The 19,975-nt window shown below is 53.1% G+C and overlaps 9 protein-coding genes across 10 annotated transcripts; 7 read left to right on the forward strand and 2 right to left on the reverse strand.

Annotated features, from left to right (window-relative positions):
- Positions 1 to 115: 115 nt before the first annotated feature.
- PV07_02911 (uncharacterized protein) lies at positions 116 to 2,374 on the forward strand (the record flags this gene model as incomplete). Its single annotated transcript, XM_016389561.1, has 1 exon — positions 116 to 2,374. The coding sequence occupies one exon, from the start codon at positions 116 to 118 to the stop codon at positions 2,372 to 2,374; it is 2,259 nt and encodes a 752-aa protein (XP_016251463.1).
- A 124-nt stretch (positions 2,375 to 2,498) lies between these two features.
- Positions 2,499 to 3,017, reverse strand: PV07_02912 (uncharacterized protein; the record flags this gene model as incomplete). The annotated part of the gene is made up of 1 exon (XM_016389562.1): positions 2,499 to 3,017. One exon carries the CDS (start codon positions 3,015 to 3,017, stop codon positions 2,499 to 2,501), a length of 519 nt encoding a protein of 172 aa, XP_016251464.1.
- A 1,457-nt stretch (positions 3,018 to 4,474) lies between these two features.
- On the forward strand, positions 4,475 to 6,002 carry PV07_02913 (NADP-specific glutamate dehydrogenase; the record flags this gene model as incomplete). Its single annotated transcript, XM_016389563.1, has 4 exons — positions 4,475 to 4,928; positions 4,981 to 5,079; positions 5,133 to 5,188; positions 5,238 to 6,002. 4 exons carry the CDS (start codon positions 4,475 to 4,477, stop codon positions 6,000 to 6,002), a joined length of 1,374 nt encoding a protein of 457 aa, XP_016251465.1.
- Positions 6,003 to 6,272: 270 nt separating this feature from the next.
- PV07_02914 (uncharacterized protein) lies at positions 6,273 to 10,479 on the forward strand. The gene has a single exon (XM_016389564.1). It carries the CDS (start codon positions 6,417 to 6,419, stop codon positions 10,206 to 10,208), a length of 3,792 nt encoding a protein of 1,263 aa, XP_016251466.1. The 5' UTR covers positions 6,273 to 6,416; the 3' UTR covers positions 10,209 to 10,479.
- A 349-nt stretch (positions 10,480 to 10,828) lies between these two features.
- Positions 10,829 to 13,675, reverse strand: PV07_02915. Of its 2 annotated transcripts, XM_016389566.1 has the most exons (3): positions 12,960 to 13,675; positions 12,249 to 12,904; positions 10,829 to 12,198 (listed from the first exon to the last, which is right to left on the reverse strand). In XM_016389566.1, exons 1-3 carry the CDS (start codon positions 13,057 to 13,059, stop codon positions 11,203 to 11,205), a joined length of 1,752 nt encoding a protein of 583 aa, XP_016251468.1. In that variant the 5' UTR covers positions 13,060 to 13,675; the 3' UTR covers positions 10,829 to 11,202. The 2 variants fall into 2 exon arrangements, with proteins under 2 accessions (XP_016251468.1, XP_016251467.1); XM_016389565.1 differs by having other exon boundaries at positions 12,249 to 13,675.
- An 862-nt stretch (positions 13,676 to 14,537) lies between these two features.
- On the forward strand, positions 14,538 to 15,758 carry PV07_02916 (uncharacterized protein; the record flags this gene model as incomplete). Its single annotated transcript, XM_016389567.1, has 1 exon — positions 14,538 to 15,758. One exon carries the CDS (start codon positions 14,538 to 14,540, stop codon positions 15,756 to 15,758), a length of 1,221 nt encoding a protein of 406 aa, XP_016251469.1.
- A 448-nt stretch (positions 15,759 to 16,206) lies between these two features.
- PV07_02917 (uncharacterized protein) lies at positions 16,207 to 16,974 on the forward strand (the record flags this gene model as incomplete). The annotated part of the gene is made up of 1 exon (XM_016389568.1): positions 16,207 to 16,974. One exon carries the CDS (start codon positions 16,207 to 16,209, stop codon positions 16,972 to 16,974), a length of 768 nt encoding a protein of 255 aa, XP_016251470.1.
- A 345-nt stretch (positions 16,975 to 17,319) lies between these two features.
- On the forward strand, positions 17,320 to 18,495 carry PV07_02918 (uncharacterized protein; the record flags this gene model as incomplete). Its single annotated transcript, XM_016389569.1, has 2 exons — positions 17,320 to 17,540; positions 17,637 to 18,495. The coding sequence occupies 2 exons, from the start codon at positions 17,320 to 17,322 to the stop codon at positions 18,493 to 18,495; spliced, it is 1,080 nt and encodes a 359-aa protein (XP_016251471.1).
- Positions 18,496 to 18,523: 28 nt separating this feature from the next.
- PV07_02919 (uncharacterized protein) lies at positions 18,524 to 19,949 on the forward strand (the record flags this gene model as incomplete). Its single annotated transcript, XM_016389570.1, has 3 exons — positions 18,524 to 18,950; positions 19,002 to 19,079; positions 19,132 to 19,949. The coding sequence occupies 3 exons, from the start codon at positions 18,524 to 18,526 to the stop codon at positions 19,947 to 19,949; spliced, it is 1,323 nt and encodes a 440-aa protein (XP_016251472.1).
- Positions 19,950 to 19,975: the final 26 nt, after the last annotated feature.

The following is a 19,975-nucleotide window of genomic DNA, read 5'->3' on the forward strand; positions in this document are numbered from 1 at the left end:
TGTGTTGAGATATTGCTGTGGCCAACTTTGCCCCCCGTTTCTTAGATCCCTTGGTTTAACCAGTCAGCGCTTTAGAGGTTCTTCGCCCTTACTCCCCCCTCCTCTCGACTTCAGCATGCACAGAGTCGGACGATGGTTCGACCGCGGCCGTCCCTCGATCAATGCTTCAACACACAGCCTCGACTCGCTCGAGGAGTCTCAAAACCTCGAGACTGCTATGCGAGCCGTAGACCGAGTCATGGATGACGACATCAAGGGTGCTGAGGCGGGCCTCGCCGACGGCAACTCCTCGTTCCACAAGCTTGCCAAAGGCACGCTGGCCTTCATGAAGGCAGCATTGGGATTCGAGCAAGAATTCATGAAGGAGGCTTCGGAAACGCTCTATGAGGCCGAATCGAGTGCTTCAGCCAGTCACGCGCGCGCCCAGCACGACTCGCGTGCTTTCCAGTCCACCATCTACGAGAGAGGCTCGGAATTTGCATTGTGCCAGGCAGAGGCCCAGATCATGTCTGCCGTGGTTGGCGTGCTCAATGAGAGTCTGACCGAGTCTCTGCGAGGGTTCTATAAACTCCGCAAAGCATATATTACCCTTGACAGCCTCGTGCAGATGGAAATCAACTTCAACCGCACTCGGTCGACGAGCAGTCTGTCAGCTTCGAGAGATCAGTCCACTGACAGCTTGCACTCATCCACCTCTGGAAAGTCGGGCCCTGCTGCTTCAGAACCCCTGCCTCACCACCAAATCCAGCCTGCACATCCATCTGCCCTCAGGAATGCGGAAGCCGTTGATGCTACGCCAGATAGCGTTTCTGACGATGAATTCCATGAGGCAGACGAGACGAACGCGGTCACAGACGAATACCACGGCCGCTTGGAGGTGGAAGTGGAATCGGACCATACGACGGAATTGGATCTGGAAATTGAAAAAATGAATGAACTGCCTCCAGAAGGCGTGCTCAGCCGGTCGACCACAGTAACACTGGGAATGCTCACAGAAGGGCCCGAATCGGAGGTTTTTAGCAACTCGCTCGACGTTTTCATCCACTCGGGCACGAACCTCATGTCTGGGCTATTGGCGCTGCTCATCTCCATCATTCCCCCAGCGTTCAGCAAACTTCTGTACATCGTCGGATTCCGCGGTGATCGAGAACGAGGCATTCGGATGTTATGGCAGGCAAGTAGGTTTCCCAACATTAATGGTGGGATGGCGGGCTTAATCTTGTTTGGTTGGTACAATGGCCTGGTCGGTTTTTGCGATATCGTTGCCGACGTGGATCCCTCCAAACCGGACGATGTCGAAGCGTATCCTACGAAACGCTTGGAGGCACTCCTGGTCGACATGAGGAAGAGATATCCCAACAGCAATCTCTGGGTTGTGGAGGAAGCAAGGACAGCAGCCTCGAAACGAAACCTTGATCAAGCCTTGGCCATTCTCGCTTCTCCTGGCAAGAGCCAACTAAAGCAGATCGAAGCGCTGCATATGTTTGAAAAGAGTTTGAGCGCTATGCACGCCCACAGGTACCAACTGTGTGCAGACTCCATCCTCGCGTGCGTGGACCTCAACGCGTGGTCTCGCGCTTTGTACTACTACATTGCAGGAGCCGCCCACCTTTGCTTCTACCGCCATGATGAAACTCTCTCCAGCAAGGATAGAGAAAAGCATGCCAAGCTCGCCGAAGAACTGTTCAAAACAGCGCCAACCAAAGTCGGAAAGAAGAAGATGATGGGTAGGCAACTGCCCTTCGACATCTTCGTGGTGCGCAAGATTTCGAAGTGGGAAGAACGTGCTTCTCGGTGGAACTGCAGTTTCGTTGATGCAATCGGTGTGAGTCCACTCGACGAGATGATATTTCTCTGGAACGGTTTCAAGAAGATGAACGAATCGCAGCTGCAAAAATCTTTGGACAATCTTGCATGGTCTGAAAGCACACCCAACTGGAGTAAGGAAGATGTCGATGAGTACGCGATTCTTGATGTCCTCAAAGCCATCATCCTCCGAAATCTCCGCCGGCACGAGGAATCCAAGACTCTGCTGAAAAGAAAGTTGTTGGCTCAAGGGGCCCATGAGTTCAGGGGTTCGAACAAGGACGACTGGATGGCTCCAACCGCGCATCATGAAATGGCGGTTAATCTGTGGATGCAGCGGACAGCGTACACTCAGCAACACGGGGCCACGTTCCTTGGGGAGCCCACGGAGAAGTTACCTCCACTCGACCTCGCTCATGATGCAAAATTGGTTCAAGAAGCCAAACACCACCTGGAAAAGGCGAAAGGCTGGGAGAAGTACGAGCTTGATGCCCGACTGGGCCTGAAAATCACAGCCGCTCTCAACGCAGTGAAGAAATGGGAACAGAAACATCCAAATGCACTGTGATGATGCATTCGATGCCATCTGTCGTCATGCTTGGTGCCGAGTTTTCGATGATATTCGTCAATCGAGGTGCTAGCGCCGACCTGGTCATTTTTGTCCATCAACTGTTCCTCTTTTGGGGTCGGGTTCATTCTTTTGCCTGCCTCGGCAGCTTCAGGCTGAGAAAATGAGTCCCTTCCAGAGGTGTCTCATAATATGCGGCAATGTTTTCAAACCCGAAGTGTCGGTACATCCTCAATGCTGTGGCCATGCTCGGAAGGGTGTCCAATCTCATTTCATCATACCCGAGCTTCTCTGCTGCGTCAATGATGGTGGAGGCCAGGGCCTTGCCGACCCCAGTGCCTCGCCCTGCTGGCGTGACGTAGAGGCGCTTCATCTCACAGACCTTGCCTGTCACTCCAGCAGAGGGGAGAGGACGCAGTCCCACACACCCAATGGCGACCCCAGCCTCATTCCGGGCCAAAAGCAATTCTCCTTGCGGAGGGGAATACTTCCCCGGCATCCCCGCCATTTCATTGTCAAAATTTTGGAAAGCTAGGTCGAAGCCTAACGACCCTGCATACGCATAAAAGAGGGAAATGGTATCTGTCAAGTCGTCTGGAAGTCGGACTGGAGTTATGGAAAAGCTGGCTGCTGCTTTGGCCATTTGGAACACGGCGAGGTTATGTCTATTCGGCGAAGGGTAAAAGTGCACAAGCTATCGAGCAAATGGCAATGCACCCAGTCAATCGTCAAGCCGGGCTACAATGCTTGAAAGGTTGGTCTCGGTCCTTGTTTGAACAGCCATTGCTTCTGGGGTCCTGGTATTTGGCACACAAGGCAATCGGATTGTATGACTCAACTGTGGGAGGTCCAGGCTCCGGGGCGATGTGGCCCCCTCCGGGTATGTGTCAACCCTCTCCACTCCGGTGCATCGTGCCGCTTCGCCTTTGGAGTTGATACCCAGACATCTCCGGAGGGAATTTTGGCTCCCAGAAGCAGGGATGGGGAGGAAGTCGAGGAAGAATTTTCTGTTTCACGTGTCCCACTGCCAGCCGTGTGGCCCGACTTCGTGGAGAAAAATCTTCATGATGGACAGGGGTTTCTGTTCTATAACGCGGGATCTGGTGGGATGGGTTTTCCTCCTCGTCAGCAGGCTCTAGAGCTCGAGCTCGGGTACACCCGAATCGCTCATTCATGTGCTTAGCGAGAGAAAGAAAAATTGCTCCCACCTGCAGCGGCCAGTTTTAGCGAGGGGCATTGCTTCTGAGGCACTGACACTGGACTCGGATGGGTTAGGGTTGCTGCAAAGAAGAAGCTTTTGGGGGGGGAAAGCAAGCGATGCAGCGACATCGGATCGAGCAACGTCTGGACGGAATAAGCAGGACCAGCCGCTCAATACTTGCACTCCACTGCCCAGTGGGCGGAAGGACGAGGGGTCTCGATAAGGCGCGTGGATAGAATTTGGGCCCAGCAGCCCCCGGCAGCCAGGGCGCTGCAAGGCGACCATCACTGAGTCTGCAGGTTCGTCATTGTCACCAGCTCCGAAGGCTACCCACTGTGCCCATGGTGCCAGGCCTCTACGTCCCTGCTAGCCTCTACCCATTGGGGCCCCTTGAGGTGCCCCCTAGTCCCCTCCCCAGTCCCCACTGCAGCTCTATCAACGAGCATGCCCTCCCTTATCGAACCAATCGACGCGCTCACTCTCAGCCTTTACAAAATTTTGTCAACATCAGCTTTGACAGAACAGTAGTCGATACGCTGGATTCGAGACCTCCTTGTTCCTGGGACCTCAGATAAGCTAGAGCAGAATGCTGGCCCTGCTAGCTGCACATGCATCATGGCTGCGCAAAGGGTGTGGATGTCGTCACCTTTCGAACTGACGTACTGATAGATTTTTTTTTCTGCTGCCAAGGTGATGAGCTGTGGTTGTAGACTACAGAAAGAGATCAATCCAGACCGACCTGCAACTTGTTGAAGACTCAGTGCTGGCCGTTATATTGTGACCGTTTTCCCTTCCTCCTCTCCCACTTTTCTTTCCACCCCCAACACCAACTTTTCATCAAGTTCCGGTCTCAGTTCACTGTTCCCTAAGTCCTGGTCGCTTCATCCTGACCTGACACCATGACCAACCTTGCGTCCGAGCCCGAGTTTGAGCAAGCATATAAAGAGCTTGTTTCTAGTCTCGAAAACTCGTCGCTTTTTGAGAAGAACCCAGAGTACAAGACAGCCCTCAAGGTCTGCTCCATCCCCGAACGAATCATCCAATTTCGAGTGGTGTGGGAAGACGACAAGGGCCAACTCCAGGTGAACCGCGGCTACCGCGTACAATTCAACTCGGCGCTTGGTCCTTACAAAGGCGGCCTGCGATTTCATCCCACTGTGAACCTTTCTGTCCTGAAGTTTCTGGGGTTCGAGCAGATCTTCAAAAATGCGCTCACGGGACTGAACATGGGAGGTGGAAAGGGCGGTGCGGATTTTGACCCCAAGGGTAAATCAGACAATGAGATCCGCCGATTCTGCTGTGCCTTCATGAGCGAGCTCGGAAAGCATATTGGCGCAGACACTGATGTTCCTGGTAAGCCCCACGCGACCACTTGCTCGATTCGGTAGGCTGATCATGCGGACAGCGGGCGACATCGGTGTGTCTGGGCGAGAGATCGGTTGGCTCTTTGGACAATACAAGAAACAGACCAAGCTGTGGGAAGGTGTTTTGACTGGAAAAGGAGGCAAGTTTGGACTGCACACTCTTCAAGAAAACACAAATCCTGACAAATTGTAGGCAGCTGGGGCGGCTCTCTCATCCGACCAGAAGCCACCGGGTATGGTGTCGTCTATGTGAGATTTCCTCCATCGCGGCGGGGAGAGTCTGGCTGACTGTTGCTAGTACGTTGAGCACATGATCAAATATGCCTCTGGTGGCACCGAATCATTCTCCGGCAAGAAGGTCACTATCTCGGGCTCTGGAAATGTGGCCCAGTATGCTGCCCTGAAAGTGATCGAACTAGGAGGGACTGTCTTGTCCCTGAGTGACAGTCAAGGTGCCATCATCGCCACCACCCCTCAGGGTATTGACCCAGAGATGATCGAGATCATTGCGAAACTCAAGGTGGACCGGAAACAGCTTTCCGAGGTCGCCCACACCTCCGCATTCAGCAGCAAGGTCAAATACATCGACGGTGCGCGACCGTGGCTACACGTGGGTCAGGTCGATGTGGCCCTCCCCTCGGCGACGCAAAACGAAGTGTCTGGTGAGGAAGCCGAAGGTCTCATCGCAGCTGGATGCAAGTTTGTGGCCGAAGGAAGCAACATGGGATGCACAAAAGATGCGATCGACGCCTTTGAGGCACATCGAAACTTCAAGAAGGAGAAATGGGTCTGGTACGCCCCTGGAAAGGCTGCCAACGCAGGTGGTGTGGCAGTTTCAGGGCTTGAGATGGCTCAGAACTCGGCCCGCATCAAATGGACCGCCGAAGAGGTGGACGAGAAACTGAAGCTCATCATGAAGAACTGCTTCGAGAACGGATTGCAGACCGCCAAGACATATGTCACCCCGAAGGAAGATGAATTCCCCAGCTTGGTGGCCGGCAGCAACATCGCTGGCTTCACCAAGGTCGCAGCAGCTATGAAAGATCAAGGCGACTGGTGGTAGACGACGGACGGAATTTGGAAAGACAAACAAACGATACCTATGATATAAATATGAGTTTAGCCCTCGATACCTACTGTAGGACGGAGTCTCTATCAATGAAATGAACCAGAACGAACAAGACGCCAGGCACAATCTGCCAGCGCGGCCCCCAGTGTGCCAATCCCGCAGCCTTCCTTCGCCGCCAAGCGCTCGTGACTTGGCGAGGCCGCAAGGCTGGCGAGGCTGGCTCTTCTTCCTGCGCTTGGCGTTTATTGACCGCGACATTTGGAGAATAGACGCGTCGCAGAATTCTTGCTATTGCTATTGAACTGCGCAAGCCCTTCCGCAAAGTCCACTGTCATGGCAACTATCCTTCGATTTGTACCTCAAAACGACGCTCCTTGACCAGATGCGACTCAGATAACAGCCGTAGCCATGCTCAACCTCTATACTGAGACGGCCTTCCAAGTGACTGCACCAAGCGCAGACTCCGTGATACGCCTCCGAGTTCCGAGAAAGAATGGTTCTTATGACAAGCCCAAATCTTCCTCAAGCCGGTCTGAGAATGGCCGAGCGTGGAGAAGCGATCAACACTCCTATTCCTCCCATGTCCTAGCCTCTCAAAGCTCGATATATTTCCGGGCGTCGAAAACATATCCAAGGACATTCTACTGGAAGGTTGTGAACAACGGAAGGGTGTTGCACGTACAGTGCGCGGATTTTGCAAGAAGTGAAGCCGATTTGCACGAGGCCTACCTCACCCTTCAGTTCGAGTTCCAAGACCAGATCATCCCTAGAGGCGTCACTTTTGCAGATTCAGAGAATATCGACGAGATTAGCGCCTTTGTTTGTACCGACAGAAATGAGATCTTCAACCTTCGAATGCCCACCAGTGCCTTCCGCGACTCACATGTCCTGCAAAGCGAAAACCTCAGTCAGTGGTGCCAGCCGCTCGAAAGCTCCACCCTTGGAATAGATACGGTCTACCGCATTTACGCCAATACCCCTTTGGTTGTGGTGATATCTTTTGCGAGCGGAAGACTACAGAGACTGAAGAGAAGGTCTGTACACGACAGCTGGGAACAGGATAACTACGATGACCGGTCATGGGGCGCATCGATCCGAGGGCTCGTCGGCCGAAGAGGATATCACGCTATCGAATTTGGTTCGACGCAACTGGATCCGAGAACCGCCCAGACCATGGCCGTCTCCGCGGATGGAGATCTCCTCTTTACTGTGTGCCTGAACCATACTTTGAGAATTTGGAACCTCAACAATGGGAGAATCGTTGCTACGAAGGACTTGGTGGGCCTGACGCGAGACCCCAATGACAGAACCCACTTGAACCCAGCAGAAGACGCCCTGTTGCAAGTATTCAGAGAAGACGAAGCGCAGAAATTTCCCACAGTTTTGACTTACAGCCCTCAAGAAGGAGGGCAATTCAAATTCTGGGACATTAAGGGCAGCCTCACAGACTCGCTTATTGTGGAAGACAGATATCCAGAGACAAAGCTCAGCGCTCCAGATCCAGATCCGTCAGGGAACACTGTCTGGTCCATGATCGGATTCAAGCTCGATCCAGGCACCAATTACAGGTCTGTGCAGCTCTGGGTGCTTTGGCGGAATCACAACTACCACCAACTTTACAACTGTCAACTTGAATTGGGCAGCTTAGCAAGTTCCTGGAAGTCAAATTGGGTCAAATGCAACGCAACCGTATCCGCAAAGACTGTCCCTCCGGAGTTTGTCAGAGGCGACCAGGAAGATCCGGCGTCCAAATGGTTGGGCTTCTTCTTCCATCCTGGCCGTTACTCTGAGGCTGCGCTCGACACGGCATTATCCATATTTGAGGATGCGACTTCGGCGAAGCTGACCGCTTCTCAGAGGGAGGCTCCCCTGAGACAACGTATGTGTGCTACGGTGGCGGCCAACATCTCGCTGCGAAAGTATGGAGAATCTGAGATGGACTTTGATCGGTTCTCCATCGACACCGACACCCAATGGCGCAATTTCTACAGGATAGCTGAAAACGTCAATGACGGCCGCAATGCCCCGCTGAGCCTGGCGTACGATGCATTCAGCGAAATGGTGTGGATTACCATGGCGGACAAATGCTGTGCGGTCCGAGAATGTAGCAAGTTTGAACTCCTTCAACAGAACGCCCTCGCCGACATAAAGGATCTCGAAGACACCACTGCTCGATTATGGCCTCACCGAAAAGTCAGTACTGAAGACGGAGAACCCTTCCTCGACCTGGCTGTCCTCATCTCCGCGGCGAGGACGTTCAGAGAATCGTTTTCTCCCGATCTCGCTCAAGATCTCGCGCTTACAATCGAAGGCGATATGTCCGTTGGTGCCGATTATGTCACTCCAATGCGAACACTCAATATTTATGACAGTACAGGATTCGGCGACGCTGTATCCAATGATACTTTTGAGAGACTTCAGTCTGATCTCTCCCCTATGGGTGGCATTTCTGGGCTGAATAACGAACTTTTTCTCGCGATTTTGGAGCTCTTTGCGCTGAAGAGTAGGAGAGCGAAAAGCGCCTTGAGGACTACCCTGTTTGGAAATCTTCTTTTGTCTGCCGGGGTGCTCGACTTTTTGTCCTCCCAAAATCAACTGCTCATGGACCTTCTTGCTCTGGCGATTTTTGTGGAGGGCGAGTTGAGCCAGGAGGAGGCGAAATCAACAATATTCGACGCGTCCGAGTTATATGATCAGATTGCACCCCTTCTTCGGCTGTGTAATCGCAATCTGTGGCTAGTGTCGCACTCAAGGCTGGTACCTTTAGAGATCCTCGGCGCTGATGGACACCCAAATGCCTCCCGCCGGCGCTCTGATACCGTCGCAGACAACAAAAGACAGGTTACCATAATGGAGGACACGTTGAGCAAAGCCGTCCGACCGCAACCCGCCGTCGAGAAACCACTGATGTATCTAATCACAGACCAGCTGTCAGAGATAGACGACTGGGCTTCTGGAAAAGATACATTGGATCCAGAAGAAGGTGCCGTCTACCTCCAATGTGACCTGCTTGTGCAGGGCGAACTCGACCTTGCCACAGAGTTTTTACAGTACCAACCTTCGACATCCTGGTCAAGCTACGTGAAAGGACGTCTGGCCACCGCGAAAGGCGAGTACGATGTGGCAGCACATTACTTCCGGAAGGCATCGTATGGTCTAGCATGCGGAAAAGCGGTTGGAAATTTGGTTGCCCTTTCAGCAGGACTGTTGTCCTTGATCGAAGCGGAGTGTTTCAACAACGGCCTGCCCGTTTACCTGCATCATATCACGACCCTTTTCGAGACTGCAAAAGCTTACAACCAAGCAGCTCAATTTGCTCACTTGACGTTAGAATCACTGGACGCTGGGCAGAAGGAGCCAATTCACAATTTCCGGGCCGAGGTGCTGTCTAGATTGGTCACCGCAGAGCTCAAACTGTCTAGGTTTGATCGCGCCTACAGTGCTTTGGTCCAGCTGCCAGACCAAGCATTGCAGCGATCATCAGTGACGGCCCTGATCAACTCAATCTTGAGTTCGAGTGGATCTGTCTTCGGGCCTGAAGGTGTGGTCCGGACTCTTCAGTCTCTTCCTTGGGCTATGTATCCTCAACTTGCCCGCCACATGGATTCACACCTCGTTTCTCTCGCAAAATCCCAGTTGATGTCATCGAGCCTGAGTTCCGACAACGGCAAAGTTGACTACCTCAGCATCATGCATGCCATCCGCATTTCTCAAAATGACTACCGTGGTGCGGTTACTGTCCTCTATGATCGATTAAAGTTGATCCGCAAATCCGGTCGTGCTCGACACGATCCCAAAGCCACCGCATTGAGACACGTCTTGCTGGCTCTCATCAATCTTATGGCCTGCATGGCACCAGACGACGCGTACATTCTTGTCGAAACCGAGGACAGCGAGACGGCCCGGAACCAGACGGACGGAGAAGACGTCGACGAGCAACATGACGGACTGATGGTGAAGATGCCCAAGCGGCGGCGGGTGATCGTCACGCTCGAAGACCTGCGGAAAGAATACCAAGCCATTCTGGACCGGTGTAGTCGGATCGAACGTGGAGATTTCGACTTTGAAGTCGACGGAGACGAGGACAGCGAAGAAGACACCGAGGAGATGATGGCGGATCAGAGCCAATCCAGATTGAATCTATCGAAACTTTCTTCGAGAAATGGAGGTCGAGGCGGAGTGGACGCCATGGAATTTTGAACCGTTTGAGCTGCCATGTATTATGTGTGTGTCCACCGAAAATGCTTGCGCATTGTCTGCACGGAAGCGAGTTTGAAGGCCATGACACAACAACCTGCAAGACCTGGCGCTTTACCTAGGTATGTAGGTCGAAATGAAAATGGTTAGCCATTTCAATCGAGCCCGGCCATCTTTGGCGGCGGGCTGCGGGGCGGCGTGCGTCGTGATGGGCTCTAAGATACCAGATATCAGATACGTCGTGGATTTCCAACTTATGTCTGTTCGTGTTCTACTTCATCGCCTCCCCTTTCTTTTGGGGCTGCTTTCTGCTCGTCCCCTGAAATTCCGAGTATGTGTATGTGTGTATGAAGCCATGGACGGAGGCAGTCGTGCGTGCGTGATCTTGGGTCCTGAGATGCGAGATGCGAGATGCGAGATGCCCTTCTAGGCGTCCATCGTCTACCATCCACCATTCGAATCCTAAGCCCGTCCGTCACACGTGCCACATGCGCCCAGCATCGTCAGAGGAGGGTCCTTGCAATGGGAGCCAGTGAACATCTATGTCAGGCAGTCATGAAACCCGACTAATGTGGCGCTGGGCCGAAGGAAAGAAAGAGCTACGAGAACACAGACGCGGGTACAGAATGGTTCCAGGAAAGCCATTCACCTTGAACGATAGGACCATTTACAGACCTCGAAGATGCAAGGCAATGCAAACAAACACTGGGATTTTTATGATTAGAAGCCTGGGATGCAGGGCTCTACGTACCTAACAATATGCGCAGATCTCGACGTGGCGCTTCGGAGGAGACAAACTGGAAGCTTGCCGCGAGCGTTCTACCAGAGAGAACAACTCCAGCTTGCTTGCTGCCCGAAGTCTATCCTGCGCGTGTGCAGAAAGGAGCAGAAGACATAGCTGCTGTAAGTCCCCAGTAACAAGGAAAGGCGCAAGAACGCCGTATCAGACTGACCTGATGGAGCCTCCTTCAAGGGCCATTCCGCTTGACCACACCATTCAATCCTCCTCGATCTCGCCTTCTTCACTTCCTGAATGCACTCCACTCGGCTCCGGGACTTGCAGCATGTCACTGTCTTTGTCTTTCTTGGCCGACGACGGTTCGGGGGTTTTACTCTTTCCCTTCTCACGCGACCGCGATCTTCTCTCTCGGCGATTCCGCTTTGCACTACGCCGTCCACTCTCAACACTGTCTTCACTTCCCTCCCGTCTCCGTCGTCGATCGCTGCCCGTAATACTCCTTGATTCTTCGCCATAGTTGAGCTCATCTCTGCTGCTGCGCGGTTCGGCTCGTGTGCGATATAGGCGCTCTCGTTCCTCTTCTTTCTCGCGGCGTTCACGCTCGTAAGTACTCATGCGTCGAGTTGGAGGGGTTCTGTCACGATCCAGGCGACCGTGTCTCTCGTCGCGGTCTCTTCGCTCGCGAGCGTGTGAAGGCGGTGGGCTGAATCCACTCGCCTTTCTATATTGTTTCTCCCGAGCTGCCTGTGCCTTGCGGCGGTCTGCTTCATAGGCATCGGGCTCTGGGGTTTTGGAGAGTCGGCCGTATCTGGTTTCGCCGCGATGGCCGTTTCGATGATCTCGGTCATCACCTCGTCGGGAATGCCTTCGTTCTCGGTCCTTGTCGGCATCCTCTTCCTTTTCTTTCAGCCGCTTAATCACCTTGTCGAATGCAGACTTTCTCAGTTCCTCACTTTCGACGGCATGATACTCATCTGTCTTTTCCACTCGTGCTTTGATATCCTCCCATGAGTCAGTAATGCGGACCGGAGGTTCTAGATGCTTGATCCTTGAGCGCAGTGCGTCCACAGCACGGCGCTGATGGCGGTCTGCAGCGTGCTTTTCGTCCTCACTCCGACGGACCACCTTGTCATGTAGACGATGGAAGATGAGCTGTAGAGCGTCTCGATCGATATTGGCTGTTCGTCGATCAGCAAGCATGACATCAAGAAACTCGTCGAAGGAAGTTCGAGGTGTGACTTCATATCGTTTGTCCTGCACGTGGGTTAGCATATACTGTGTAGATAAAAGGGGTCCCAGCCTACCTCAAGCACATCATACACATCATTTCTTCTTCCTCGTAGAGCCCTTTCCTCCTCCTCGACCAGGTCCCAGAACAAATCCAGAGGTGTTGAGCCGCCTTGACCCAACATTGCAACATACCTCGGGTCCTCTTCGATCTCGGGCAATATGGTCATCCACTTGGTGCCCGCCTTGATCTTGCCTTGGCTTCGCAAGCTTTGAAGCAGTTCCACGAATCTATCGCGGTTTTGTCGTTCGCGTCTTGCTTTGCTAGCTTTGTGCTGCTGACGTGCATCATTGAAGGTCCTCTCGAGCGACTTGATATGGTTCTCAAAAGCCGTCAAAACATCTGACTTACTCAGAAGCTTGAATTTCTCATCCGACTGTACCCTCTCGCTGGACTGAAGAATATCCTGGGCCTGTGCCCACCGGGTGTAAGGTTCCAGGTCGAGGGCTTTGAGAATAGCAACCAAGTCATCCAACGCTGATTTGCGGGCGGCGGCTTCCTGCTCGATATGCTGTTTCTTAAGCTCGACAATGTATTCTTCGAAAAGTTGCTTACGCTCATCTTCGTTGTCAGTAGATCGAAAAACGGTCTCCCCTTCAATGATGGGCCGGATTGTTTTCCACCGACTATAGTGTTTGATCTCAGGGTGCGTTCTCAGCATATTACCGAAATCTGTGCGTAGCTTAGCCAGCCTTTCTTTGGCCTTCTCCCGTTCTTGTTGCCGAACCTCGACCGCATATTTCTCGAAAGCTGCCTTCCTGTCCTTGGGGTCTTTCAAGGCTCTGTATTGAGGATCTTTGATCGTCGCCCGCATCGTCTGCTCCCATGTCCAATCAGGCTGCACATTAGACCGTCGCAGTAATTTCATGAATGCAGCTTCCGCCTCTTCAAAGCTAGAGTAATCGGGCACCACTTCCTTCGTGATGGATGGTACCGAGAGCGCGCTCTCAGGTCGAGGTTTCGAGTCGAAGGGCGTGTGATCGTCTCGTTCGCGCGCGTTATTGTAGGCGGAAAGGGCAGTAGTTCCGCCGGCGACGAAGGCAGGGGGTTGCTGGACCGGTTTTGGAGGAAGTTGGACGGAATTCAGGGCGTCCCGATACTCTTGTGGCATTTCCCACACCGTCTGCTTGGTCTCCGAGTTTGAGTAATACTTCCGGCCTTCGGGAGTGGTGTATTCCTTCCATGGCTGAGTGGCGAGCGCCTTTTCCAGCGGACTCATGAGTTCGGCGGGTTTGGTCCATTTTGTCTCCTTTGTGACCGTGTGGTAGTAGTAGGTACGCCCGTCGGGGGCGCGCGCCTCTCGCCATTGCGCTGGTGTTGGGGGAAGCCCGTTCATTTTCGTGCCTCAAGGGTGTTGACCGATCATACGAGAAAAATAGTGACGATAACAGTAAAGAGCGACGGGCCCGAGTCAGACATTGACGGTGGAGGAAGAGCTACGGTTATCGCAGTGAGAAGTGAAGAAGTAGAAAGGGAAAATCCAAGCCCGTCATTACATAAGCTTCTCGCCCACTGTGGCTTCAACTCCCAAAGACTTCACATTGTGTCTTGCACCAACTATTGACGACCATCGCTCCTTCAGGCCTTCAAGCGAGCAACTCACAATGATATCGCGACTCTGTGGCTTCGAGTAGTCACAGGGAAGACATGCCTGACAAGATCTTCCCCGAATTGACCTCCCACGATGGAAGCTGAACTTCTCAAATCTGCCTTGGTGGATGCGATTATCCCGCAAGACACAGTGACCGAGGTCTCCGAGATTCTACAAGCAGGGGCGGAGGCTCAGAATGATTCCAGCCAGCTTCTCGCTATCAAGGAAAGAGAGCTACTCTTTTTTGGTATGTTCAGCGCAAGTCGTCCAGGGAATTCTGTCTTACTCATCCCCAGATCAGATGAAAGATTGAGGACATTGGCGGCGATCCGCCTGCCTCATTGCAACGAAGACGTCTTGAAGTTGTTTCTCTCACAACTATCTTTTAAGATTGACGTGTGGGCCATCGAGGAGTCGCCAGGAAGTGAACAAAATACACCCAATGCACCCCCTCCCAAAGACCTGGTGTATTCGGCGGAATCGATTCAGAAGAACGAACCTATAGTCCTGGTCAGTGAGGATGCAAACCGTGGTCAGACCCTAACTCTTGTCTGGGAAATTGAAATCTCCCTCAATCGACCAAGGTTTCGTGTTCCGCAGCCTGCCATCATCCTGATCCCTTCTGCCACCATCAATTCTCCTCAGGGGGACGCAATCGAGAAGAACGACGATCTCGCACCCTTTCAGCCCCTGGAAGCAAATGTTCTTGAGCCCATGCGTTTTCTCCCGGGACTCAAGGACAATCCTCCATACCTTGCTGCTTCGAGGCTAGAACGAGTACTTCCCATGACGGCAGCTCACAAGCAACGGGTTCACCTCCAACACGTCCCTTCTAGACGACACAGAGCAGTACCTGCGACAATGTCACGAATCCGATATCAAAAGGTGAACACTTCTGCTACGACACCAGCCACTGTTGCTCTGCTGGACATGGACATCATTCCATTTGTGCGAGTAGATGCAACAATTGAGCATGTTGATCTCTCCCTTAAGAATGGTCGGACCGAATCTTTGATGCCTGGGTTTCTGCCTATGCAGGCCCACTCAGGGGACTGCATAACATTCCTGTATAGACTCCATCAAAAACAAGGTCCAAACCGCGCCCCTGGATTTGGACTCGCTAACCCAAACATTGACGTCCTGTCAATTGTGATTAGACTGGCGATCCAGTTGAATGAGAAATGTCATCCAATTCTCCTCATGAATTGGACTACCAACGTCGATTTCACTCCAGCCCTGAACCCCTCGTTCGGCCCTCCCTCACAACCGATACAACGGCCGAATCGACCCACAAGCCTCCCAGTCCACCCTGACAATGGTGCAGCAGCGTCCCTGGCAGCTATCAGCACCAGCCTACAACCAGCCTTTGATGCTGATTCGAGGAGTGGGTTGTCAATATCTTTCACAGCTCTCGACATGCCTGTACGAGTTGGCGAACCATTCACGTGGAAGGTCCTGGTTATGAACAACTCTAAGAAGATTGCCAAGATCGCCATCATTCCTTTACCTCGGATTCAGCGACAAACTACCCAGACCCAAATGTTTGCCAAACGACACGCTCCGAAGTCATCCACCGCCTCCTTCCACCCAAGCGAGCGGCGACACACGAAGGAGGGCGAGGACGTGGACATAGCACAGGCGATTGTCGATGAGAACGTCGTCTATGCCATGCACCACTCCTACCCTGTTCCTCCGGAAACTGATCTGCTGGCCCTGACGGCGGAGTTGCGGATTGGTCCCCTGGCCCCTGACCAGTGCCATGAGAGCGAGATTGAGATGGTCGCTTTTGAGGTCGGGACACTACTAGTCGACGCGATGAGAATAGTAGATCTAGTCAGAGAAGTGGAGGAAGGTGCTGCAGCAACGGGAGTGCTAACCGACATCAGAGACTTGCCGGACATCAAGGTGGTGAAAGCGGCGGGCGGACGAGATTGACAACAACGTGGCTCTGCAACGGAGGGCCCGAAGCGCACAAAAAGTCGATAACAGGCAGCCGCAATTGTTCGATTTTCCACAAGAAGGTCGATCTGTTCGAGCCGAGGATGGGAGAGGCTGGTTCTATCTTTGGGATTCGATGAGTTCGCCCAGCCTGCAATGCTGCGCCTGGGAATCTGCCTTGCACTTTTGGCCAATCACAATCAGCCTCCGCAACCCAGTCTGGATACGGATTTCCGAATACGACGACAGAGCCTGGCGCACAAGCCAACACCCCTGGCCTTTCCCTGGGATGTTTGCAATAAAAGGCCCTGGGTCTGGTTCACTGGTGTTCTCATGAAGGTGTATGTCAGTTAGATTTTCACAGCCTGGGAGAGCTAAACTCTTGTGCCGTCACCGTCAGTCAGTTTCATTATCTACCATTGGAGAGACGTCAAACCACAACAGAATGACCACCGATTACTTTGAGTACAAGCATGAGGTGCCCATCTCAACCGAGAAGGCGGTTGAGGTGGATGCCAAATCTGCAGCAGCCTCCCTCTTCTCCAATGTCTCGTACGCAACTACACTCCTCGACCCTGTTAACTTCCGCGCCGGTACGATCCTGCATATTTCGGCTCGTGGAATTGGCGTGCTCCGGTTTCCGTGCCCTTCGTCGGAGCTGAAAACTGAAGTCTTTCACGATGACGGGAGTTTGGCATATACTTCGACAAAGGCAAAGCGATGTTCTGGAGATGCAGTACTCAACCACGCAAAACTAGGCGACCTGATAAGCACATCATATTTCTTTGGCCCCAAGCGCGAGCCGGAACTGAGGTTCATTCAAGACCAGGCTGGTCCAGGCGGCGCTGCAGACAAAATCAAAGTTTGTGGGAAGCTGGGTTCGCGGTCCACAACCTTCACCACTACAGATGGGCATTCTTTTGAATGGAGTTACTCACACATGAAAGATGTCTTGGGCAAGAAAGTGAACATCCTTGCGCTGCGCCAGAAGGAGACGGGAACAATCCTGGCGCAGTTGATCAGATCCGATGGAACACGGACGGAGGGTACTTCCAAATGCAGCGCTGGGAATGGCGGGCAGCTCAGACTCGACCAGGAAGCGACAAGCCATCTCGATGAGGCGATAATCGTGGCCACATGCTTGGTGATGCTGAAGAAAGAGATTGATCGGAGACGATGCTTGCAGATGATAGTGCTCGCCGGGGTTGCTTAGCTGCAGCATAGCTGCAGTGGCGGATATTGATGTGCATTATTGCTTTGAGTTGCCGCGCGGTATTCTTTGATGACTTGTCAAGATTCCATACTATGATCAGATAATTTGTCCGTGAATCAGAGAGCATTCTCAATAAAGAACTGCAGCTCATGGAAGGCAGAGGTGACAACGAGGAGTAATCTGCGAATCGTCATAACATTATGTGATCCGCCGTAGGAGAAATACTGGCTTTCAGACGCGTAGAATGCGCATTTTGTAGCAGACTGGTCTTTGGGGCTCACTTTCATCCCCAGGATTGTGTTATTTTGTCATTCGGCGCAAGATGACTTGAAGCGTTCCGATACCATGTCGCGCAAACGCCGCAACACGTCCTCTCCCGAGCCGGACGAGTCTCCCCCAGTCAAGCGTCGATACCGGAGCGATTCAGAGGAGGATGAGGCAGACGAAGCCCCGTATGTCGACCAGTTTAGTGGCCAGGTCGGCGCCTTTCCTGGGCTCGGAGAGGACACGGGTGAATTGTTTTATGGTCCTGCGAGTGATGGAGTTGATTACCTGAGGATGGTGCGGTAAGTCTTCCCAGTATCCCTCGGTCGCCTGTCACTGAATGTCTGGTATTCCAGGTCAAGGACAAGCAAGGGCTGATATTTGAAACCATGTTGCAGGTCAGAGGCAAAAGGTGTCCCGTCGATTATAACTACACAGATATCCGCCAGCCATCTGGATGGACTCAAGGATAAGGAGGAGGTAGAACAAGGCGGGTATTACTATGACGGAGCATACACAGCAGTCAACCAGACTCTCTCCAGGATTGAAGCCAAAACGCCCTTGCCGCCTGCCCAACTCCAATACTACAACTCGCTCCTTGCGCATTTCAGACTAGTCCGTGCTACCTTAAGATGTCTACCACCTCTTCCAGCCGTTGAAGCACTTGGCCCCTCACAGTTCATATCATTTCCGGAAAATACTCGAAAGGTGCGGAAGCAGTGGGAAGAGCACATGTTGTCTGTGGATCCTCATCCTGTTCAGGTGGCATGTATGGACACAGATACCGTCGTGGAGTTGGTCAGGTTCCTTTCGGCAAAGCTGGACAAGATGCTTCACACGAGGGACATGGCGAGGATCACGAGAATCGGAGCTTGGACGTGGGCAGTCCTCGGGAAGTGCCGAGATCGTGGGGAGTTGTCGAGCGAAGAAGTGGGAGATATCCGAGAATTGGCGCAGAAGGCGCTTCGGTTACAGGAGACGGGAGGCGAACGGCATGAGACTGAGGAAGAGGGTGAGGGTGAGGACGAGGACGAGAAGGAGGTTCCAAGTGAAAAGCCAGATGCTGGCGCCAATGACAGTCTTGAAGAGACACCGACTCTCAAAAATAGGGATGGAGAGGCAGAGCTCGCTGAAATCATTGAGGATTCGAGTCGACAAAAGTGTGTCAGTGTGGTCTTGGACATGATCGTCACGGTTGCCGGCGAGGTTTACGGCCAGAGAGACTTGCTGGATCATCGGAGCAAATGGACTGACTGATGACAAGTGAGATGAAGTGAATTGATAAATGAGACACACTGCCGCACATCTGCCAGGGAGTACGTTATCCCCTCTCAATCCGGCGACGGGAAACCGCACCCACAGCCCTCCGCTGTCTTACCACAAACGAGCCTCTTGCTGCCGGTACCCGGTGCTGGATTTGACAACTGCATCCATCTGTCAACAACGTCTCGTGGGGTTACACAGTCTTGGGTTGCCTTGTTCCATCACCGCAACCATGCTATTTACATGCCTCGTCCTCTTCATGCCAACCATCATTCGGCACGCCATGGCGGATTACAACCCGGATATCTCCAACGGCACCTGCTACTACGACGATGGCATGCAGGCCGATTCCAGGTATATCCCTTGTGGGAATGCCGCCCTCGGCCACAAGTCATGCTGTGAGAGCCTGGACATGTGTCTGTCGTCGCACGCTTGCTATAATGGTCAATGTAGGGGCCACCCTTTGCTACCCTGAGATCTCTCGCTCTAACGATGGTCAGTTGGCGTCACATATTTGGCCGGCTGCACAGATTCTAGTTACGACGACCCCGTCTGTCCGCGTAAAGGAGAATTTCAAGGTAGGGGAAGGGATCCGTATCCAGTCCGTCCCACACTCGTTGACTCCTGCAGAGCAACCATGGGCCGGCTTGGTCTACTGCAATGGCACTTCGAATGAATGGGTCGCGTGCGAAGATGAAGGCAGCACAGTTACGACTCCATTGCCTTGCTGGTGTCCTGAGACCGACTCGAGGACCGTTGCCTTCACCGACTCCTCCGTTCTCACGAATGTCATGTCCTTGCCAGCAACTGTGGGCGGCAGCGTCACTTGGAAAGACGCGGATGCGTACTCATCGGAACACTCTCTTACTTCGACGCTTGATTCCTCAGATACCGAGACCACCACTTCAACCTCCATTTCCAGCTCAATGATTAGCACTCCCGGTACTGCAGCAAGTTCTAGTCTCCCTCCGCCTTCCACCTCTTTTCAGACCTTCTCTGCACCAGCGGCAACATCGACAGGAGCATCGACCAACTCCGGTTTAAACACAGGACAAAAGATAGGAATAGCATTTGGAGCAGTGTGTGGAGCAGCAATCCTGTCGGTTTCTGCTTGGTTATTATGCACAGCCGCCCGTCGCAGCGCGAAGAAAAGACAGGGGCAGAAAGAGGAAGCGCCGATGAGGGAACCCACGCTACCGCAAGTGGAGAGAAGACCGTCCGACCCCGGGATGAGGAGTCCGGCATGGTCAGGCCACAAGTCAGAACTTCCTGCCGACGAAAGTGTGACGAGTGCGTCGCCGCCGGCCCCACGATACCAGGACTTCCAGAGACCCCAGAGCGCGGAAGTCGAGGGCAGCCCGGTCCGAATGTCTCCTACGAGACCTACGCAAGATGGTGGTTTGAGGGTGCCCGGTCGGAAAGGAACGTACTACGAGATGGCCGGATAACACACAGACACGGGTTGAATCACGGT

This window comes from Cladophialophora immunda (assembly GCF_000835495.1).
Source record: "Cladophialophora immunda strain CBS 83496 unplaced genomic scaffold supercont1.2, whole genome shotgun sequence".
Classification (NCBI taxonomy): Eukaryota; Fungi; Ascomycota; class Eurotiomycetes; order Chaetothyriales; family Herpotrichiellaceae; genus Cladophialophora; species Cladophialophora immunda.

Coding starts and splice junctions, on each gene's coding strand:
- PV07_02915 (XM_016389565.1), bottom strand. CDS start 13,568: ATGAACGGGCTTCCCCCAACACCAGCGCAATGGCGAGAGGCGCGCGCC. Junction 12,199..12,248: donor ATGTGTATGATGTGCTTGAG/GTAGGCTGGGAC, acceptor ACCCACGTGCAG/GACAAACGATATGAAGTCAC.
- PV07_02914 (XM_016389564.1), top strand. CDS start 6,417: ATGCTCAACCTCTATACTGAGACGGCCTTCCAAGTGACTGCACCAAGC.